The sequence below is a fragment of the Pan paniscus genome, chromosome 1 (assembly GCF_029289425.2).
Source record: "Pan paniscus chromosome 1, NHGRI_mPanPan1-v2.0_pri, whole genome shotgun sequence".
In the NCBI taxonomy this organism is placed as follows: domain Eukaryota; kingdom Metazoa; phylum Chordata; class Mammalia; order Primates; family Hominidae; genus Pan; species Pan paniscus.
The window spans coordinates 210764530-210781318 of record NC_073249.2 but is presented as its reverse complement, the minus strand read 5'-3'; the positions used below and the strand labels follow the sequence as shown (position 1 = coordinate 210781318).

The following is a 16789-nucleotide window of genomic DNA, read 5'->3' as shown; positions in this document are numbered from 1 at the left end:
TGGTCCATCCTGCTTCTGCAGACCCTCAGCATTGGCCCTGCAAGAGCTCAGGCACACAGGGCAGGGAAGGGGGCTTGTCCCAGGTCATGCAGCAGAGGAGGCCCGGGACCCGACTCCTGCTCTGCACAGAGCCTGGAGTCCCAATGACAGTACCTACTATGCGCAGGGCTCGGGCTGAGCACTGTACCCTCATGTAGTCCTCGCAATAGACCTGCTATATACAGGCACTATTAGCGCTGGTTCCACTTTGGAGGTGAGGAGAGACAAAAAAACTTGTCCAAGGTCACCAAGCTCCCAAGAAGGAAACCAGAACTCAAACTTAGGATGCCTGATTTTCAGCCTCTCTCCTCTCCCACTCCTTTTTCATTATTTATTTATTTATTTATTTTGTTTTTGAGATGGAGTCTCGCTCTGTTGCCCAGACTGGAGTGAAGTGGTGGGATCTCAGCTCACTGCAACCTCTGCCTCCTGGGTTCAAGCAATTCTCCTGCCTCAGCCTCCTGAGTAGCTGGAACTACAGGCACCGGCCATCAAGCCTGGCTAACTTTTGTATTTTTAGTAGAGATGCAGCCTGGTCTCGAACTCCTGGCCTCAAGTGATCCACCCGTCTCGGCCTCCCAAAGTGCTGGGATTACAGGCATGAGCCACCGCGTCCGGCCTATTTTATTTTTTAGAGACGGGGTGTGTCTTTGTTGCCCAGGCTGGTCTCTTGACCTCCTGGCCTCAAGTGATCCTCCCACCTCGACTTCCCACAATGCTGGGATTACAGGCGTGAGCCACCTCACCGGGCCTCCTTTCCCACTTCTGTTCTTAGGAACACTTCAATTTGGAGCAAAGATAAATCAACATTCTGAAACAAGCCTGAAGAGAGAGGAGATAAGGCCTGACCCACTTCAAAAGCCAGAAACTCCTGACGAATTTCAGAGCAGCTGTGGGTCTATGTGTTGTGGAGGGGGGGAGGGTATTCCCCACCACAGATCTTCTCAAACTGGGCACTTTTGTGTCTGTGAGCAGAAAAGTGTAGACTCCAGCCCAGGGGGGTTGGTTGGGGTGGCTGAAGTGGTCTCCTTCAAGCCCCGAATGACTTCAAGTCTCCTATTGTATTTGGAAACCCATGAGTATATTGCATCCCTCCCCATAACATATCTGCATGATACAAAAATAGCTCTCTCCTCCACCAGATCTTTGAGTAAAACTGAGACTCCAGAAAGCTGGGCCATGTTTATCCTGGGGTCAATTCCCCCAAATGCCCTGACTTGTCTGTGGAGGAGACTTCACCTGGCTCAGTGCTGGTTCAGGTGGTCCAGGGCCAGCTGACTTGGGAAGCTCGGGGGTGTTCCCAGCCCAGGCTCTCAGGCCAGGCAGGGGCCATAAACCCCCACAGCCCAGGCTCGGACCCACTGGAGGCTTTAGCCACCGGCAAACCCTCACAATGCCCCGACTCCCCACCGTGTGGCTGCTTCTATGCCAAGAGGAGGAAGTGGGGGAAGAGATGGGCTCTTTGGCCCCAGCGCCCGGGGGTGGCCTGCCTGCCTGCTGCCGCCAGGAAAGAGGGAATTTGGAGAGATTTCCGCTGCGGATGTGCCAGATAATACAGCAGAGAGGCAGCGTCAACAGGGCATGTGCCTGCCTGACGAGATGTGCTTCCCCTCCTCCAACCACAAAGCTACCAGGGGCTGTCTCCAGGGCCCCGCCAGAGTTTCCAAGTGCTCAGGGGTCCCAGAGTTCATGAGTAGGACACCAGCAAGCCCCTGTGTTCTTCCTGACTTTATCTAGTTGGATTTCCTGGCATTCTGGGCGGGCAAGTGGGGACAGGGGTCACACACACTCAAACACACCCACATACACCAGATACCTACTGTTCCTTAGCCAACCAGCAAACTCCTATGCATCCTCTAATACCCAGCTTAAGCTCCTCTACACAGCCCTCCCAGATTGCCCAATTCCTGGCCCCCCTGGCCCCCATTAGGGCATCTATTAATCTTATGTTTACCAAATAGAAATGGGCACTTCATACGTGTCTGGCACAATGCTGGGTGCTAGGATGCGATGGTGAGACAGATAAACACCGTTTCAGCTCCAGGGGAATTCAAAACTTGGCTTTTATGCTCCATTTGAAATTATTCCTGCATGTATCAGGAGCTTCCGTGAGACCGGCAGCTCCTGAGGAGCAGGAATGGAGACCAATTTATCTGTGTCCCATGGCCCAGCGGTGCTCAGTTAATGTTTGCTGAATGGATGGACAGACAGATGGATGGATGGATAGATGGGTGAGTTGGTGGGTGGATGGGTAGATGAGTGTGTGGATGGATGGGTGGGTGGATGAATGGATGGATGGGTGGAGGGGGGTATGAGTGGGTGGATGAATGGACAGATGAATGGACAAATGGATGGGTGGGTTGGTGGGTGGACAGGTGGATGAGTGGATGGATGGATGAGGGATGGATAGGTGGGCGGGTGGGTGGAGTGGTGGTTGGATGGATGGATGTATGGATGGGTGGGGAGGATGGACAGATGAATGGACAAGTGGATGGGTGGGTTGGTGGGTGGACGGGTGGATGAGTGGATGGATGGATGCGGGATGGATAGGTGGGTGGCTGGGTGGAGGGGTGGATAGATGGATGGATGGGGCGGAGGATGGACAGATGAATGGACAAGTGGATGGGTGGGTTGGTGGGTGGACGGGTGGATGAGTAGATGGATGGATGAGGGATGGATAGGCGGGAGGGTGGGTGGGTGGAGGAATGGATGGATGGATGGATGGATGGATGGATGGATGGATGGATGGTTGGGTGGAGGGGTGGACAGATGGATGGGTGGAGGGGGGTATGAGTGGATGGATGGATGGATAGATGAATGGACAAGTGGATGGGTGGTTTGGTGGGTTGGCGGGTAGACGAGTGAATGGATGGATGATGGATGGATGGATGGATGGATGGATGGATGGATGAATGGATGGATGGATGTAGGGGTGGATGGGTGGAGGGGTGGATGGATGGATGAGTGGATGGGTGGACAGGTGGATGGAAGAGTGAGTGGGAGAGAGAATGGGTGGCAAACCTACCATGTGCATGTGAAATATGCACTCCAGGGCCAGAGAAATGAGCAGTGTTTCAGCGCCCAGAGAGACACTGTGGAGAAGGTCCACCAGGATGCCTACCTGCCTTACACAAGAGCCTAACTTTGGCACACCTGTGGCACACCTGTGGAGAGCTGTTCTGGCCCCGGTTGTCTGGCAGGCCTGGGCTACTCTGAGCAGGGGAACTGGGGCACAGTGGCTGCACCTCCGGCTATACCCTGGTTTTTCCAGTTCCTGATGCCCGCCCCTCAGGTGGCAGCATGAGGTGACTCAGGGACAGACGCCCTTATCGTGACGCAAGTCCAGCCCCCAGTGGAGCCCCTCCTCCCAAGGCACAGCCACCTCCCAGGCTGGCAATGGCAAGGTTGTGAGGTCAAGAGGTCATGGTGGCAATTCACCTAGGGCCAGTCACCGCCCAAGCCAGGCCCAGCAGGTGACCGCAGGAACCACCTTGGCCCAGGGATGTGGAGCTTGGACTTTGTCTCTGGGCCCTGACAGACGGCAAATGGCGACCTATGGGTTACTGACCCAGCAAATGAGGGAGCTGACAACCTCAGGCCCTGGTGGCTTCTTGCTCCCAGCAGGCCCTGTCGTCTCTGCAGAAGGGGGGCTGCCCCCAGGGCCTGACGGCTGCCAGCACCCTGTCCCTTTCACACACACCCTAGGGAGCTATCTGCAGGCACATTCCTCCACCATTGATAAGCACCACTCCCCACCTCAGCCCCCGCCTACCGCTCCCGTCCTGCCTCCAGCCTTTCATCTTCTGTTTGCTTTCCCTCGCCTCCTTCCTTCCGTTCTGGGGACCCACTTACCTCCAGGAGGGAGAGAGGGAGGGAGGGAGAAGCCGGTGCCCGCCCAGCGGAGATGCCAGCGCCTAGCTTTGCCCCCAGTGTGAGCTGAGGGTGGGGCAGACAGGGCACAGAGGTGAGAGCCACCATGGGGGGCTGGGGGTGCTGCCACCATGGTCCCACCCCTGTAGGCCAGAAGAAACATCACAGAAATAAGGCCTGGTGGGACTTCCCAGCAGGGGACAAAGCCTGCGAGCCACAGCCAGCAGCTCCCAGAGTCTTCCACCTGGGGGACCAACTGTGATCTGATGAAACAGGAATCCTGCCAGCAGCCCCTGCCATGGCCCGAGACCACCCTGTCTAAAGACCACCTTAACCACAGACATACCCTGGCCAGGGGACTCCTCCCTGTCAGCTATGGACTTTAGGCCACTGGGGCTGTAAGCAGTGGGACCCCTCCTCACCACACTTGTGTCACACAGTCAACAGCTTCCCCGGTGTTCAGACTGAGCCCCAGTGGGAAACCACAGGAGGGAAGCTCGGATCACCAGGTTGACAGCGTCCTTCAGGGCCACAGGTCCAGCCCACTCATTTTACAGATGGGGGTGGGACCCCGAGGGGACCTGCTAAGGTCATACAGCCTGTGGGTGGAAGGACACACACCAGGGGCAACTGCCTTTCTGTGCCAGGCCCCCGTTCTTTTGGTCACTGTTCACTGCTTCCTCTCCAGACCTCAGTTTCCTCATCTGTAAAATGGGGATCAAGTCCTCATCCTCTCTGGGTTGTGTGTGAAGATGGAAGAAAGCCCTGCTTATGAGATGTCCAGCATGGTGCCTGGAATGGGGTGTCCCTGTGAACTAGGGGATCGTGAAACTACAGTAGGGAGGGGACATCCCCAAGGGGCTGGGCCCCTTGAGGGAGCAGGAGCCTCTCAGGAGGGAATCTCCAACTCCCCACAACCCCAGCTCTGGCCTCCCAGCTGTTCAGCTGAGCCGCTGGCCAAGGCTGCTGGCCACCTGCTCACCTGGCCAGCGGTCCCCAGGGCTGAGGCGCCAGCAGGGGCCCCGCCAGCTGCTGAGGCCAGCACAGGAAGCGGAGACATGGAGACAAAGCAGCCCCCGGGGGACAGCGGTCAGCCCGAGCGACTCCACTGTCCCCACTCCACTGTCCCCGCAGGCAGGGCCGGGGGCAGGGCGGGGGAACCAAGGGAAGCTGGCTCATTCCTGACATAGTTCATGGGAGCGCTCCGGGCAGCGTGCCCACCTGCCGCACACAGCACCTGGGAGGTGCCTCCCTTCCTCTGCCCACTTAACTCTTTCCTGAGCTCTGGGCTTCCTGGGGAAAGAACCCTGAGGAGAAACGGACAAACTGGGAATAACCTAGACAAGGTGCCAGGTGACCTCAGGGTGCCCCGCCTCACTCTGGGTCTGGTTTGTCACCAGCAGGAGCCCCAGTGAAAGAATCTGGGTCTCCAGGCCTGGGGAGGGTCCGGCAGGGAGGGCAGACCCTGTGCCTCCCTCTGGTTCTCCCTCAATGTACCCAGCAGTGCCCTCTCCAGGACCCCTGCCTCCAACAGAGCGCCCAAGCCCCTGCAACAGACCCTGCCATCCCCAGGGCTGGCCAGAGAGCCTACCCCAGGGCCAGGAGCTGAGTCAGGGATTCCAAAGGAACTGGTCACTTCCCGCCCCATTTCCTGACCCATCCTGCAGCCTGGGCGCCGCTGCACCGCCTGGATTCAGATCCTGATGCAGCCACATCCTAGCTGTGTGACTTCAGGCAAGCCTCTTTAGCTCTCTGAACCTCAGTTTCCTGGTCTATCAAATGGGATTGATCACAGTCCCTGCCACGCAGAAAGGCGGTGTGGATTCCGCTCGCATGTCTGATAAAGCGCTTGCTTGGCTCAGCGCCTGCCCCTCGGACGGCATCCGTCTACGGTAGCGACTGTCATCACTTCCAGCAGCAGCATGGCCAGGGGCTGCTGAGAAAAGTCTAGAGGTATAAAGAGGAGCCAGCCGGGCGTTCCTGGCATCTCGCGCACCGGCACCCAGCCACACTGAAAGGAATTTTGGTGGGAGGATCCCGAGGAGGAACAATCTGGCAGTAGGTGACTAGCGATTGACAGGGTTCCACGAACTAAGTCGGAAATTTCGCTCTTGGAAACTTGTCCTCCTGCTGGGCTGATCTTCCCAACAGGGGGCTGCTCGGCTCTCTGCAAACAAAATCTGCCAGAACCCTGACCCCCCACCTCTAGAGGAGGGAAGGCTGCCCCGCTTCCTGGAGAGACACCCCCCACCCCAACCGTCCACTTATCTCTGCGGGGCCTGCCTCACCAGCCTGTGGAAAGTTTTCAGCTGCCCCTCACCCCCACCCCCGCATTCTTGTGCGAGGATGTCATGTGGGAGGAGCCTGCTCGCCCCACTGGGCTGCCTCGTCCCGGCCCCCTCAACCGCACTCATTGTCTGAAACTGAGAGTATGCATTCGAGGTCACCTAAAGCAGGGGCCGCCTGGGGAAGGGGGGCTCGCTCAGCAGAGGGGAGCTGGGAAGACAAGGGGGCGATGGCATGGGCCGGAGCAGAGCCTACACCACAGGCTTATGGCCAGAAAGCTCGTAGGGAACTTCTCATCGGGGGGTTTACAGACCGTGTTAAGTAAGGTTCTGAGGACTTGCTTTAGGAGGCAAGTAGGGCCCATCACAAAGGGCTTCAGTGTCCTCCAACCCTTCAACCCCCTCCAGGGGCTGCAGGATCCATGGCTAGAAAACAAGCATAAAGTCTGCTGGTGCTGTTGAACTTTCTCATTTTACTCAAAGGAAACCCAAGACCAGAGATGAGGGGGGAGTTAGCCAAGGTGTGTGCAACGCAGCCACTAAACCTCCAATTCCTTAACGTCCCGCTTATCTCAGCAAAGAAGCTGCCAGAGAGAGGGGATGAGCCAGCCCTCCAAAGGTCGGCCTGCATTCCACAAATGCTCTGCCTCATGGCCATTTCCAGAAAAAGTCACCCATTGAAAATCCACATTGCTGTGGAGATTTCCGCTGTCACAGGCCCTGGCCACACCACGCCACGGCTTCCTCCATGTGAACTCACTAATGCCCAAGCCTCATTCCCCAAGGAGAGTCTGAATGAATTGGCCCTTTTCTGGGCCCAGTGTGTCATCTATAGAGGCCCCAGTGGAAAATCAATAGAGGTCCCAATGGGAAATTTGTGGCCCTGGGGACATTCAGACAAGAAAGGCAGACCCTTGGCCCCCCTCCAACCTCTCCCTCAACAGAAGCATTTCCCAAAAGCTCCGCGGGTGATCCTGATGTGCAGCCAGGGGATGTGCACCCCGAGTCCAACTCAGTCACTTCTATGTACGAAAGAGGAGTTTCAGGCCCAGGGATTTTAAGTACCTTGCCTAAGGCCACATAGTGAGCTGATAACAGACACGGAACTTGCTCCTGGTACTCCACCGTGGGACCACAGTGCCGCCGTACCAGAGCTACTCAGTATACATTCGTGGGATGAATCAAAAATAACAGCCACATTTAAAAGTACTTACGTGGCAGGCACTGACCTAAGCACTTTACTATTAAGTCATTTGATTATCACAGCCACCCTACGAGATAGACGCTATGATCCTCTCCATTTTACAGATGAGGAAACCCAGGCACAGAGAGGCCAAGGAAATGGCCTAAAGCCACACAGCTAAAAATGTAGACCTGGGATTTGAACACAGGCATTCTTGTTTCAGAGTCATCAATCATAAACTCCACATTCTGCTGTTTCTCAATTCATTCATTCTTTTTTTTTTTTTTTCAGACAAGCGTCTCCTCTGTCACCCCAGGCTGGAGTACAGTGGTGCGATCTCAGCTCACTGCATCCTCCACCTCCCGGGTTCAAGCAATCGATTCTTGTGCTTCAGCCTCCCAAGTAGCTGGGATTACAGGTGCATGCCACCACACCCGGCTAATTTTTATGTTTTTGGTAGAGACGGCGTTTCATTATGTTGCCCAGGCTGGTCTCAAACTCCTGGGCTCAAGTGATCCACCCACCTCAGCCTCCCAAAGTGCTGGGATTACAGGCATGAGCCACCGTGCCCAGCCACAATTCATTCATTCTTAATGAATGAGTTAATCCAGCCTTAATAAGGAAACTGATGTCTGGGAAGGATCTATAATTTCCACTAACAGAACTAATGTGTGTCAAAGCAGGGATGAGCTTACCAAGATTCCATGATTCCAAAGCTAAAGACCAGAACCTGGGAATGCAGAACCCCTTCCCTGCAACCCAGAACCGTCACTCACCCTGGCAGGCATCCTCCACCTTCTCGTAGCCTGCCTGGCACAGGCACTGCCCAATGGGCACCAGCCACTCGCCGTCCACTGCACAGTGCATACGGGGCTCTTCACCCCCCGGTGGCACCACGGCATGGTCCACACAGGTGCCGGCCACAGTGGCCAGGGAAGGTGCATCAGAGCCGGCGATGGTCTCAGGGAAGTGGGCCAGGCCCTGCAGCAGCTCGGGGCACTTCTTGTAGTAGACACGGACGGAGAGCAGCGCCACACAGGCACCGATATCCTGGAAGGCCAGGTAGAAGCCTTTGCGGGTGAGCGGCCCCACGGAGCGCTCCTCCACGTTCAGCTTCACGTGGCGTGCCTCGAAGTCGCTGCTGACGGTGATCTCATCGGGCGCAATGGTGTCAATCTTGGTGAACAGGCGCTTCTGGAAGTTGGTGCCGTAGTCCAGGTCCGACTCGGCATAGTAGAGGTTGAAAGTCTCCTTGCAGGAGCTGGCGCCACCAGGGAAGCTGTTGCAGTCACGTACAGTAAACTTGAGCTCGATGAAGATACGCTCAGCCTCTCCTCGGTACACCCAGTTGGTGCGGAGCCAGTTGTCCTGGTCACCAGACATCACGTTGCACACGGAGTACATGTAGATCGGCATGTCATTCATGATGTTCTGCATCAGGTCCCACTGTGGGGGGAAGACACAGGTTAGTGTGGGCAGGTGCCTGGGGAAACTGAGGCCCAGGTGGCAGAGTGGGGCACTAGGAAGATGCTTTCCAGTTCGTGCTCTCCGGGTTCTACGGTGAAGGAAACTGAGGCCTGAGGCGGGTGGGGGCTGCATCCATAAGTGGCTGAGCTGGAATCTGGCCCCTGGTCTTTCTGGCACATGTCTGGAAGCCAAACCTCTCTATTAGGTTGTGAGCCTGCAGGTGGAGTCCGGGACTCCATGTGACCTCAGGTGGGTTATGCTCTCTAAGCCGCAATTTCCTCATCTGTACAATGGGAGCAAGACCCCCTACCTCACAGAATTGCTGTGAGGATAAAGGACAGAATGTCTACACTGGCTGAACACAGTGCTTGGCACAAGGTAATAGGCATACGGGCAGCCAGTATGATTATTGTTACTCTTGGTATTATTCACCATGCACCCATGTGTGTTGGCAAACGCAGGAGTGGCATTAAGTCAAAAACAACGGAGGATGCTCTCCGTCATTTAGAATTTGGCTTTGCAGCAGATGAACATGTTCCTCCCTCCCTGGATCATAACTCAGCCTTCTCCAGAAAGAATTCCCAGGTTAGGCTACAGTTGGGCCAGGTGCCCCCGGCCACCCAACTCCCAAAGTTGCCATGTTCCCTTTACCCTGTACCCCTTGCCATTTACCAAAGTGCACTTGGCACGGCACATGGGGACACCCACATCTGGGCTCCCACATGAGATTCTGAGCTCCTCAGCCAGGGTCTGCATCTAATTCACCTGTGTCCCTAGAGCCTGCCTGAGACAGAGTAGGTGCTCAGGGAAGCGTTTGTTGAATGAATAAACAAAAGAATGAATGAAAGCACAGGGGAGGAGGACAGAGGCCCGGGCTATACTGTGTGGCGTTGGCCAAGGCCCTACATGCCCTTGGGCCTCAGTTTCCCACTCTGTATAAAGACTGGGTTGTATTAGGTGACCCATGTTCCCTCCCAGCTAGACTTCCAGGATCCTAGAAACCTGCTCAGGGCTACACCCCAGCCAAGCCTGCCCAGAGCTAGGGTGACCAGGGACAAGAACTCGACTCATGCAGATCTGGCCAGCTCTGGGAACTATTCCAAGTAGCCCCTGGGAGACAGCCCCCTTTCTCAGCTCAGGGTCCCAGGACAAACTCAGCAAGGGCCCATTGTATAGAGAGGGAAACTGAGGCCCCGAGAGCCACATCTTCCCCAAGACCACACAGCAGACACACACAGCCAGGGGAAGAACCCCCAGCCCCTGCCCCCATTCCTGGTCACATCAGGACGGCATAGAGGGGAAGACCCAGGTGAGAATGAGGCAGAGAAATGCAGCCCCCCACAGGAAGGGGAAGCAACAGCTGGAGGTGGGAAAGGGGCGGGCAGGAAGGAACTTGATCAGGTTTTCCTGTTCCCTGTCTCTTCTTCACCCCTCACCTCCTGGGCTGAGACCTCAAGACAGGGGGCATCTTTAACCCCTTCCCTCCCAAGAGGTGGATGGGTGGTGCCAGAGATCCCTCTGACTGTCAGCCCTTCTGGAACATGGAAGGCCCAGCTCCGCTAGGGCCTTCTCTGTCTCCCCAGTTCCCCCCACCTCTCAGGCTTACACCCACACCCTCGTACCTTCCCACGCCCATCCAGCCCTGGCCTGGGCCGGCTGACTCTGAGCCTGGTGTAAGAAGCTGGACCCTGAGCCTGAGACCTGGCTGAGCTGCTGAATTGAAGCCAGGCCCCACGCTCCCTGGGCCTCGGTTTCTCCATCTCTACAGGGGACCAGCAGCCCCATTCTCACACCCCTCCCCACCCCGAAGGCTTACATACCCCTTTGCCATACGGGTGTGTGAGCCAGCCGAGCTCCCCTCCAGCTGCAGCAAAGTCCAGCAGTACCACTGAAAGGGAGAAGGGAGAGGGGGTGAGCCTGGGGGTGTCTTCAGGAGTCAGACCATGGCAGGAAAGGTGAGGATCCCTCCAGGAACCCCAACTCTCAGACAGAGCGAGAGGGACCCCACCACACAGGGTCACCATATCCAAGAAAATCATCCCTCGACTCATGAGGGAAACAGGCCCAGAAAAAGGATGGAACCCAGCTGAAGGCACACAGCAGACTGGGGTCAGGACTGGGCCTCCAGTCTCCCAGGCCAGGATTCCAGCCATCCTGTCCCCCTCCGTTAGTCCCCAGCTGGGCAGAGCAGGCCAGGGAGCTCAGCCCGGCAGGAGAACAGCAGCTGGGCAGAGAGCTGGGCTGAGCAGGGTATTAAGTGACACCACACCGCCCCCTCTGCTTCCTTGGACAAGGCCCTTCGGCAGCATTTCACGTGCATGTGGGCCTTGGGGACACTGGTGTCTGCTTCTGCCACATTCCCCCCAGCAGGAAACACACCAACCCCACTCAGGTCATGTAGCACACACACATGCACCTATATGTACACGTGCATCTTGCGGTACTCCAAGAAGAGAGTGCTGTGAACAGGTGGGAATAGCTCCAGGGTGGAGGAGGGAAGAGGGTATCTGGAAACCGATCTTCTCACCACAAAAGCCACAGAGCAGGCAGGATAAAGCCCTGGACCCATAGGGCCCCTAAGAGGGGCCCAAAGATACACACAGCTGGTGAGGTCCCCTCCCTGGGAAAGTCACTCCCACCACCCCTGCCCCTCACATCCTGACCACTGCCCTGCCAGGGGTGCCAGAGGTTCCTGGGGGATCAGGAATAAAAGCCCTTGTAGGGGACATTCTAGGCCCAGAGACCAGGTGTCAGGACCATCCTGTTCCCAGAGAGGCAACTGGAGCCTGGCAGAGGGATACACTCCCGGGGTCTTCCCTAGACCTAGTCCTGCCATTGGGCACCTCCCACTGATCCACCCCAGGTTCTCTGCCAGGCTCAGAGGCCATAGCCAAAACCTAAGACCCTAGGTACTGTCCCCACTCTATTTCCAAGTAAAGTCCAGGTAGCTGCCAATAAGTGCTACCCTCCCTAGAGGGTAAGGAGATAGGAGAAACTGGGGCATAGAACCTATGCAAGATGGATTCAGAGGGTAAAGCCCTAAGGTGGGGGTAAAGAAACCAAGTCAATGCTTCCTTTGGGCCCTGGAGCATGAGGGATCTGCCTCAGAAGCCCCATTCCTCAAGGCCAGGACCGGAGAAGGACTCAAAGAGTGGACAGAGCTCCAGGCAGGCTGGGAGCAGGGATGGCCTGGTTTGTGGAGATGGGAGCTGGGCTCTGAGGGTGGTCTTGAAGACCGCCTCCCGAAGTGACATGGCCCTCCTACCTGGGCTGAAGGCTCCCAGGCTGGGGCGTGAAATGCTGCCACCCCCACTACTGACCGGGGCCAAACCCCTCTAGGAAGGGTCAGGCAGCCCAGACAGGCAAGAGGAAATCCGATGTGACACCGGCCCCATGACAGAGGCTGTGGGGATAGGGGAGGGTGGCTGGGGGCAGCGGGGTGGGCAGGGGCAGGGATTTGTTCAGACATGCCCAGGGCCGGGGCTTTGAAACTCACTAACCCCACTAGCAAATGGAATGTTCCAGCTACACAGGAAGGAATCTGGAGGCTCCTGATTTCAGCTGGGTGGGTAGAAGGACAAAGGTTCCTCACAGTCCTGCAGCTCCCCCTCAGATTGACAGGAGGCTGAGGTCTGTGCCCAAGTGAGAGGGCTCACCGCTACCAGGCTTCTGAAGGGTTAACCTGGCATGGAGGGCCCTCCCTTTCCAGCCTAGGCCTGGCTCTAGAAGTAGCACAGGGCTCAATCGGAGAAGAAAAGAAGCCCTCACACAGGAAGGAGCCCCCCCTGCAGGGGTTTCCAACCCCGGCCCCCTCCCAGGGAAATTCCCTCGAACCAACCACCAGGAACAGGAGGCGCCCAGCGCTGGGTCCCTCCGCCCTGACGCGGGCGCGGCTCTTTCCCCAGGTTCTTCCAGGGACAGAGGCTCCCGCTTCCCTGGAAAGGGTGGGAGCCTGGGAGCCCCTCGGCTGACCCAGACGGCTTCCTGGAGAGGCTTAGGCTAAGCAGGGCTTATCCATGAGCTCTCTATCCCCTTACCTTCCCATTTCTGGGGGGAAAAAAAAAAAAGCAAAAAACACCTCCTTTCTTTGCCATGAGTTCCACCGTAAGTGCCATCTTTGTGGGTCCACATTGCTCCACAGCTTCTTCCACAAATGCAGGACTGCCACCCACTCCCGGTCTCCGGTCCTTCTCCGCAGCCTCCGAGGCTGTGGTTCCCTCCCCGCTTCCCCCATTCCTCTCTAACCAAGACTAGCTAATCCCTAAAGGAAGCAGGGAGGTGGGGACTCTGGGGAAAACATGAAAGAAAAGGGGAAGGGGATAGAGGGCAGATGTGGCCCCGGTAGAACCAGAAACCAAGGACTTCCTGGCACTCTCCAGCCCTCTTCCCATCAGCAGCACCCCAGCTCAGCACCCCCTGCCACCCGCCCAGGCCCCTGCCCAGCTATGCCTGCTTCCCAGGAAAATCTACCATGACACCAACCACAAAGCAGGCAGGGCCTTGGCTCTGGCAGCCGAGAAGCGGGATGCTCAGGTCTGGTCCTCTGTCCAGAAGGCCCTGGTTGGCAAGGGCTCCGGCCTCCCTTAGTTTCCCCATTTGTAAAAAAGAGGGCAGATTCAGTGGCTGTTGATGACCTAACAGGAGCCACGTGGGCGACCAAGTATAGCCTAGGGGTGAGGGGGCAAGAAAGAAGTCTGAAGCAGCCTGGGGGTAGGTGAAAAAGGCACCTGTGTCCTCCTGCCTGCCCCCTAAGCCACCCCCAGGCAGACCCACCACATACAGCCTGATTCCCAGGAACTGAAACCAGCAGCTGCCAGCTAGGCCATCATGCCCACCCCCACCTAGGCACACTTCTCTAGGGACTCTTTCACGGGGACTCAGAGTCGAAGCAAAAATGTACCCCCACCCCAGTGCAATACACAAGCCTTTCCCCCTGCATCCCATGGTGTGTGGGGGTGGGGTTTAATCACACAGGCTGGGGAGAGGTGGACACAGGGGACAAGAACAAGGCAGCTCCAGGCTTCCAGGCCAGCTTGGAGACTGCAGCAGCAAAGCACCCGCCTAATCCCCCACCCCCCAATGGGCAGCCGAGGAGAAAGGCCTATAGTGATTCCAGCTGTCTCTCCCCTTCTCTCCAACCACAGTCCCCCAGGAAGGGGGAGGACCAAACGTTGGTGGGGCGGATATTGAGGGTGGCAGAAATCCTTGCCATGAGCTCCTCCTGCAACCAGAGGTCCCAGTTGAGACCCCAATCTGGGCCCTGTCACTCCAGAGACTGAGACAGGATGCCACCCCCAACACCTGCCACTGCCCAACGGCTCCAGATCTGGCCTGTTTTCCTCCCAACACAGAACAGCAAAATCTCCAAACCCAGTTTGGGAGGCAGAAAAAGAAGGAAACAGGCCGGGGGCGGTGGCTCATGCCTGTAATCCCAGCACTTTGGGAGGCCGCGGCGGGTGGATCACCTGAGGTCAGGAGTTCAGAATCAGCCTGGCCAACATGGTGAAACCTCGTCTCCACTAAAAAATGCAAAAATTAGCCGCGCCTGGTGGCGGGCACCTGTAATCCCAGCTACTAGGGAGGCTTGAGACAGGAGAATAGCTTGAACCCGGGAGGCAGAGGTTGCAGTGAGCTGAGATTGCGCCATTGCACTCCAGTCTGGGCGACAAGTGCGAAACTCCGTCTCAAAAAAAAAAAAAAAAAAAAAAAAAAGAAGGAAACTTCTCACCGGCCCAAGTTTCCTCCCGGCTTCCCCCTTGTGGAGCCTGCGGAAACCTCGCTCTGCCCAGGCAGGAGGGGAAGCCTTGCCCTCACTGTTGGAAATTGAAGCTGGCCTGGGCTGGGTGGACAGGAAGGTCCTCGGCCAGGGCAGGAGCCCCCATCCTCGCCGCGACCCTAGCGGAGGGACAACACCCCCACCACACACCCGCCGCGCCATGAGCAAAGTCTGCGGCCCCTCACTCGGCGCGGCTCCGGGAACACTGGGGCGGGGGTGGGTGATTCAGTCCCCCACCCCCGGGTGTCCTGACTCCCTGGTGGCCCTGGGCTGACAGCTCCACACCTTGGGAGGCCGCACCCCCACCTGCCGCATTTCCTCGTTCTGAGTCACCCTTGCTCAGAACGCTTGACTTTGGGACTTCCTGTCCGCACTCGCGGCCCCTAACCTGCCCCGGGAGCCCGGGAGTGCGGCTTGGGAAGGAGGGAAAGGAGTGTGTGAGCAGGGATTGGCCCGAACCTATCTCCACGCTCTCCCCCGGGACTGGAGGTGAAGGGGGCGTGGAGAAAATCTCAGGGAACAGGGGCTTCGACAGGGGACTCCCGCCCGCCCGAGCCCCCTCCCCAAAATGCGAGGCCTGCACAGTATGCCTTCTCCGCAAAACCCCGGCAAGCGGGTTAGTGAATTCAGGTCACTAAGAAGCTGAGCCCGCGGAAAGCTGCCCAAACACCCCCTTCTCTAGGGGGCTCCCCACGCCCCCCGCCGGGACGCGTTCCCGAAGTCGCCGCCTGGACTGCAACCGCGTGGCCTGCGCCGCGTCCTCTTCTCCGCAGCCTCCGAGGCCCGTGGGACCAAGCTGAAACCGCTTATTCTCCGGAGCCCCTATGACCCCGGGTGGGGGCCAGGGCTCGCCTCGATCGCAGCCCGTGCGCCCTCCGGACTCCAGTTCGCCGGGACTGGGCGGCACCAGGTAGGTTCCAAAGTTGCGCGCGTCAAGGAGCGCCGGGCTCTGGGGGGCACTGGGGCCCGGGGGCCAGGGGTCCAGACGCCGCGCGCACTCACCTTCCTTGCCCTGCGCCGCCGCGGCCGCGGCCAGCGCACAGCCCCACAGCAGGGCGAAGCAGGCGCGGGGTGCCTGGAGCTCCATGCCGCGCTTCTCGCTCTCGGTCCGATCCCCCCGAGACCGGCTCCCGCACACCCGCACGCCTGCACGCCGGCCTCGGTGTCCGCTCCCGCCCGCCGGCCCGCGCGCAACTTCTGCCCCTCCTGCCCCGAGTCCTTAATGGAAGTTGGGTGAGAACCGACTCCTGTTCATTCATGCCCTGCGTGACGTCACCAACGCCCGCCCTCAGGAATGTCTTTAAAGGGGCCGGGCTGGCACCCAGAGGAGAGGGAGGGGAAGTCCGGAGGGGTTTGGAGGAGGACCTTGGGGCCCTCTGGACTTTGGAAGGCTCCCCGCAGGCCTTCCAAAGTTTGAGCGTCTCAAAGCGCCAGCGCCCCTACGGATTAGCCCCCAGGGATCTCTGAGCCTGGTATCCTCGGTGGAAACGTTTAATGGTTTTGCGCTGAGCCATACCCATTCTGCCCTTCACCTCTGAGACTGAGCTCAATGCAACTGAGCTCAACGCTGGCCTGAAGGCCTGAGCTGAAATGGATTGGGGGTCCAATAAGCAGTTGCCTCCTAAGCAGCAGGCCTGGGAGAGTGGCCCAGAAATAGACCTGGATGCCCTCCTTCCTAAAACCCTTGAAGAGTATACCAAGCTGTTGATGGTCAAAAAGAGTATCTCTGTTCAGAAGCCTCTAAGCCTACTATGATCTGAGAATAGGTTCATTTCCTCTGGGAATGGATCAGACATGCACTATCTTATTTATTAATAATTCTCATCTGGGAGGCAGTGGTCATCATCCCCATGTTACAGAAGAGGAAACTGAGGCTCCAAGAGCAGAAACAACATGCCCAAAGGGTGCACAGCTCACGGGTAGTGGAAGCAGGATTTGAATCCTGGTGGTCTCTGCTTGAACCACTGCTTCTTTTTGGGGAAGGGGGCAAGGGGCACCCCTGGCCCCCGACCCTGGCATGGGTTGATAGGTTTTGACAGTTTGGAGGACACCTGCCTACCACCTGCCCCTTGATAAGGCCTCTTCACAAAACTTCCTCAGACATGAGCTCATCTCCCTTCCTGACAGAAGCGGCTAGTGTGAGTGAAACAAACGGGAAATTTGCTCTGG

General features: G+C 57.6%; 1 protein-coding gene across 2 annotated transcripts in view; it reads right to left on the bottom strand.

Annotated features, from left to right (window-relative positions):
• The window catches only part of EPHA2 (EPH receptor A2), a 33099-nt gene extending 17231 nt beyond the window's left edge, over positions 1-15868 (bottom strand). Inside the window, exons 1-3 of one of the 2 annotated variants that reach the window (XM_003806238.8) lie at positions 15623-15868; positions 10665-10732; positions 8154-8823 (exon numbers count right to left, since the gene is read on the bottom strand). In XM_003806238.8, the coding sequence (XP_003806286.4) occupies positions 8154-8823; positions 10665-10732; positions 15623-15707 (823 nt within the window). In that variant the 5' untranslated portion in view covers positions 15708-15868. The remainder of the gene's footprint in view (positions 1-8153; positions 8824-10664; positions 10733-15622) is intronic. The other variant, XM_055097745.2, reaches the window with a different exon arrangement.
• Between the last annotated feature and the right edge of the window lie 921 nt (positions 15869-16789).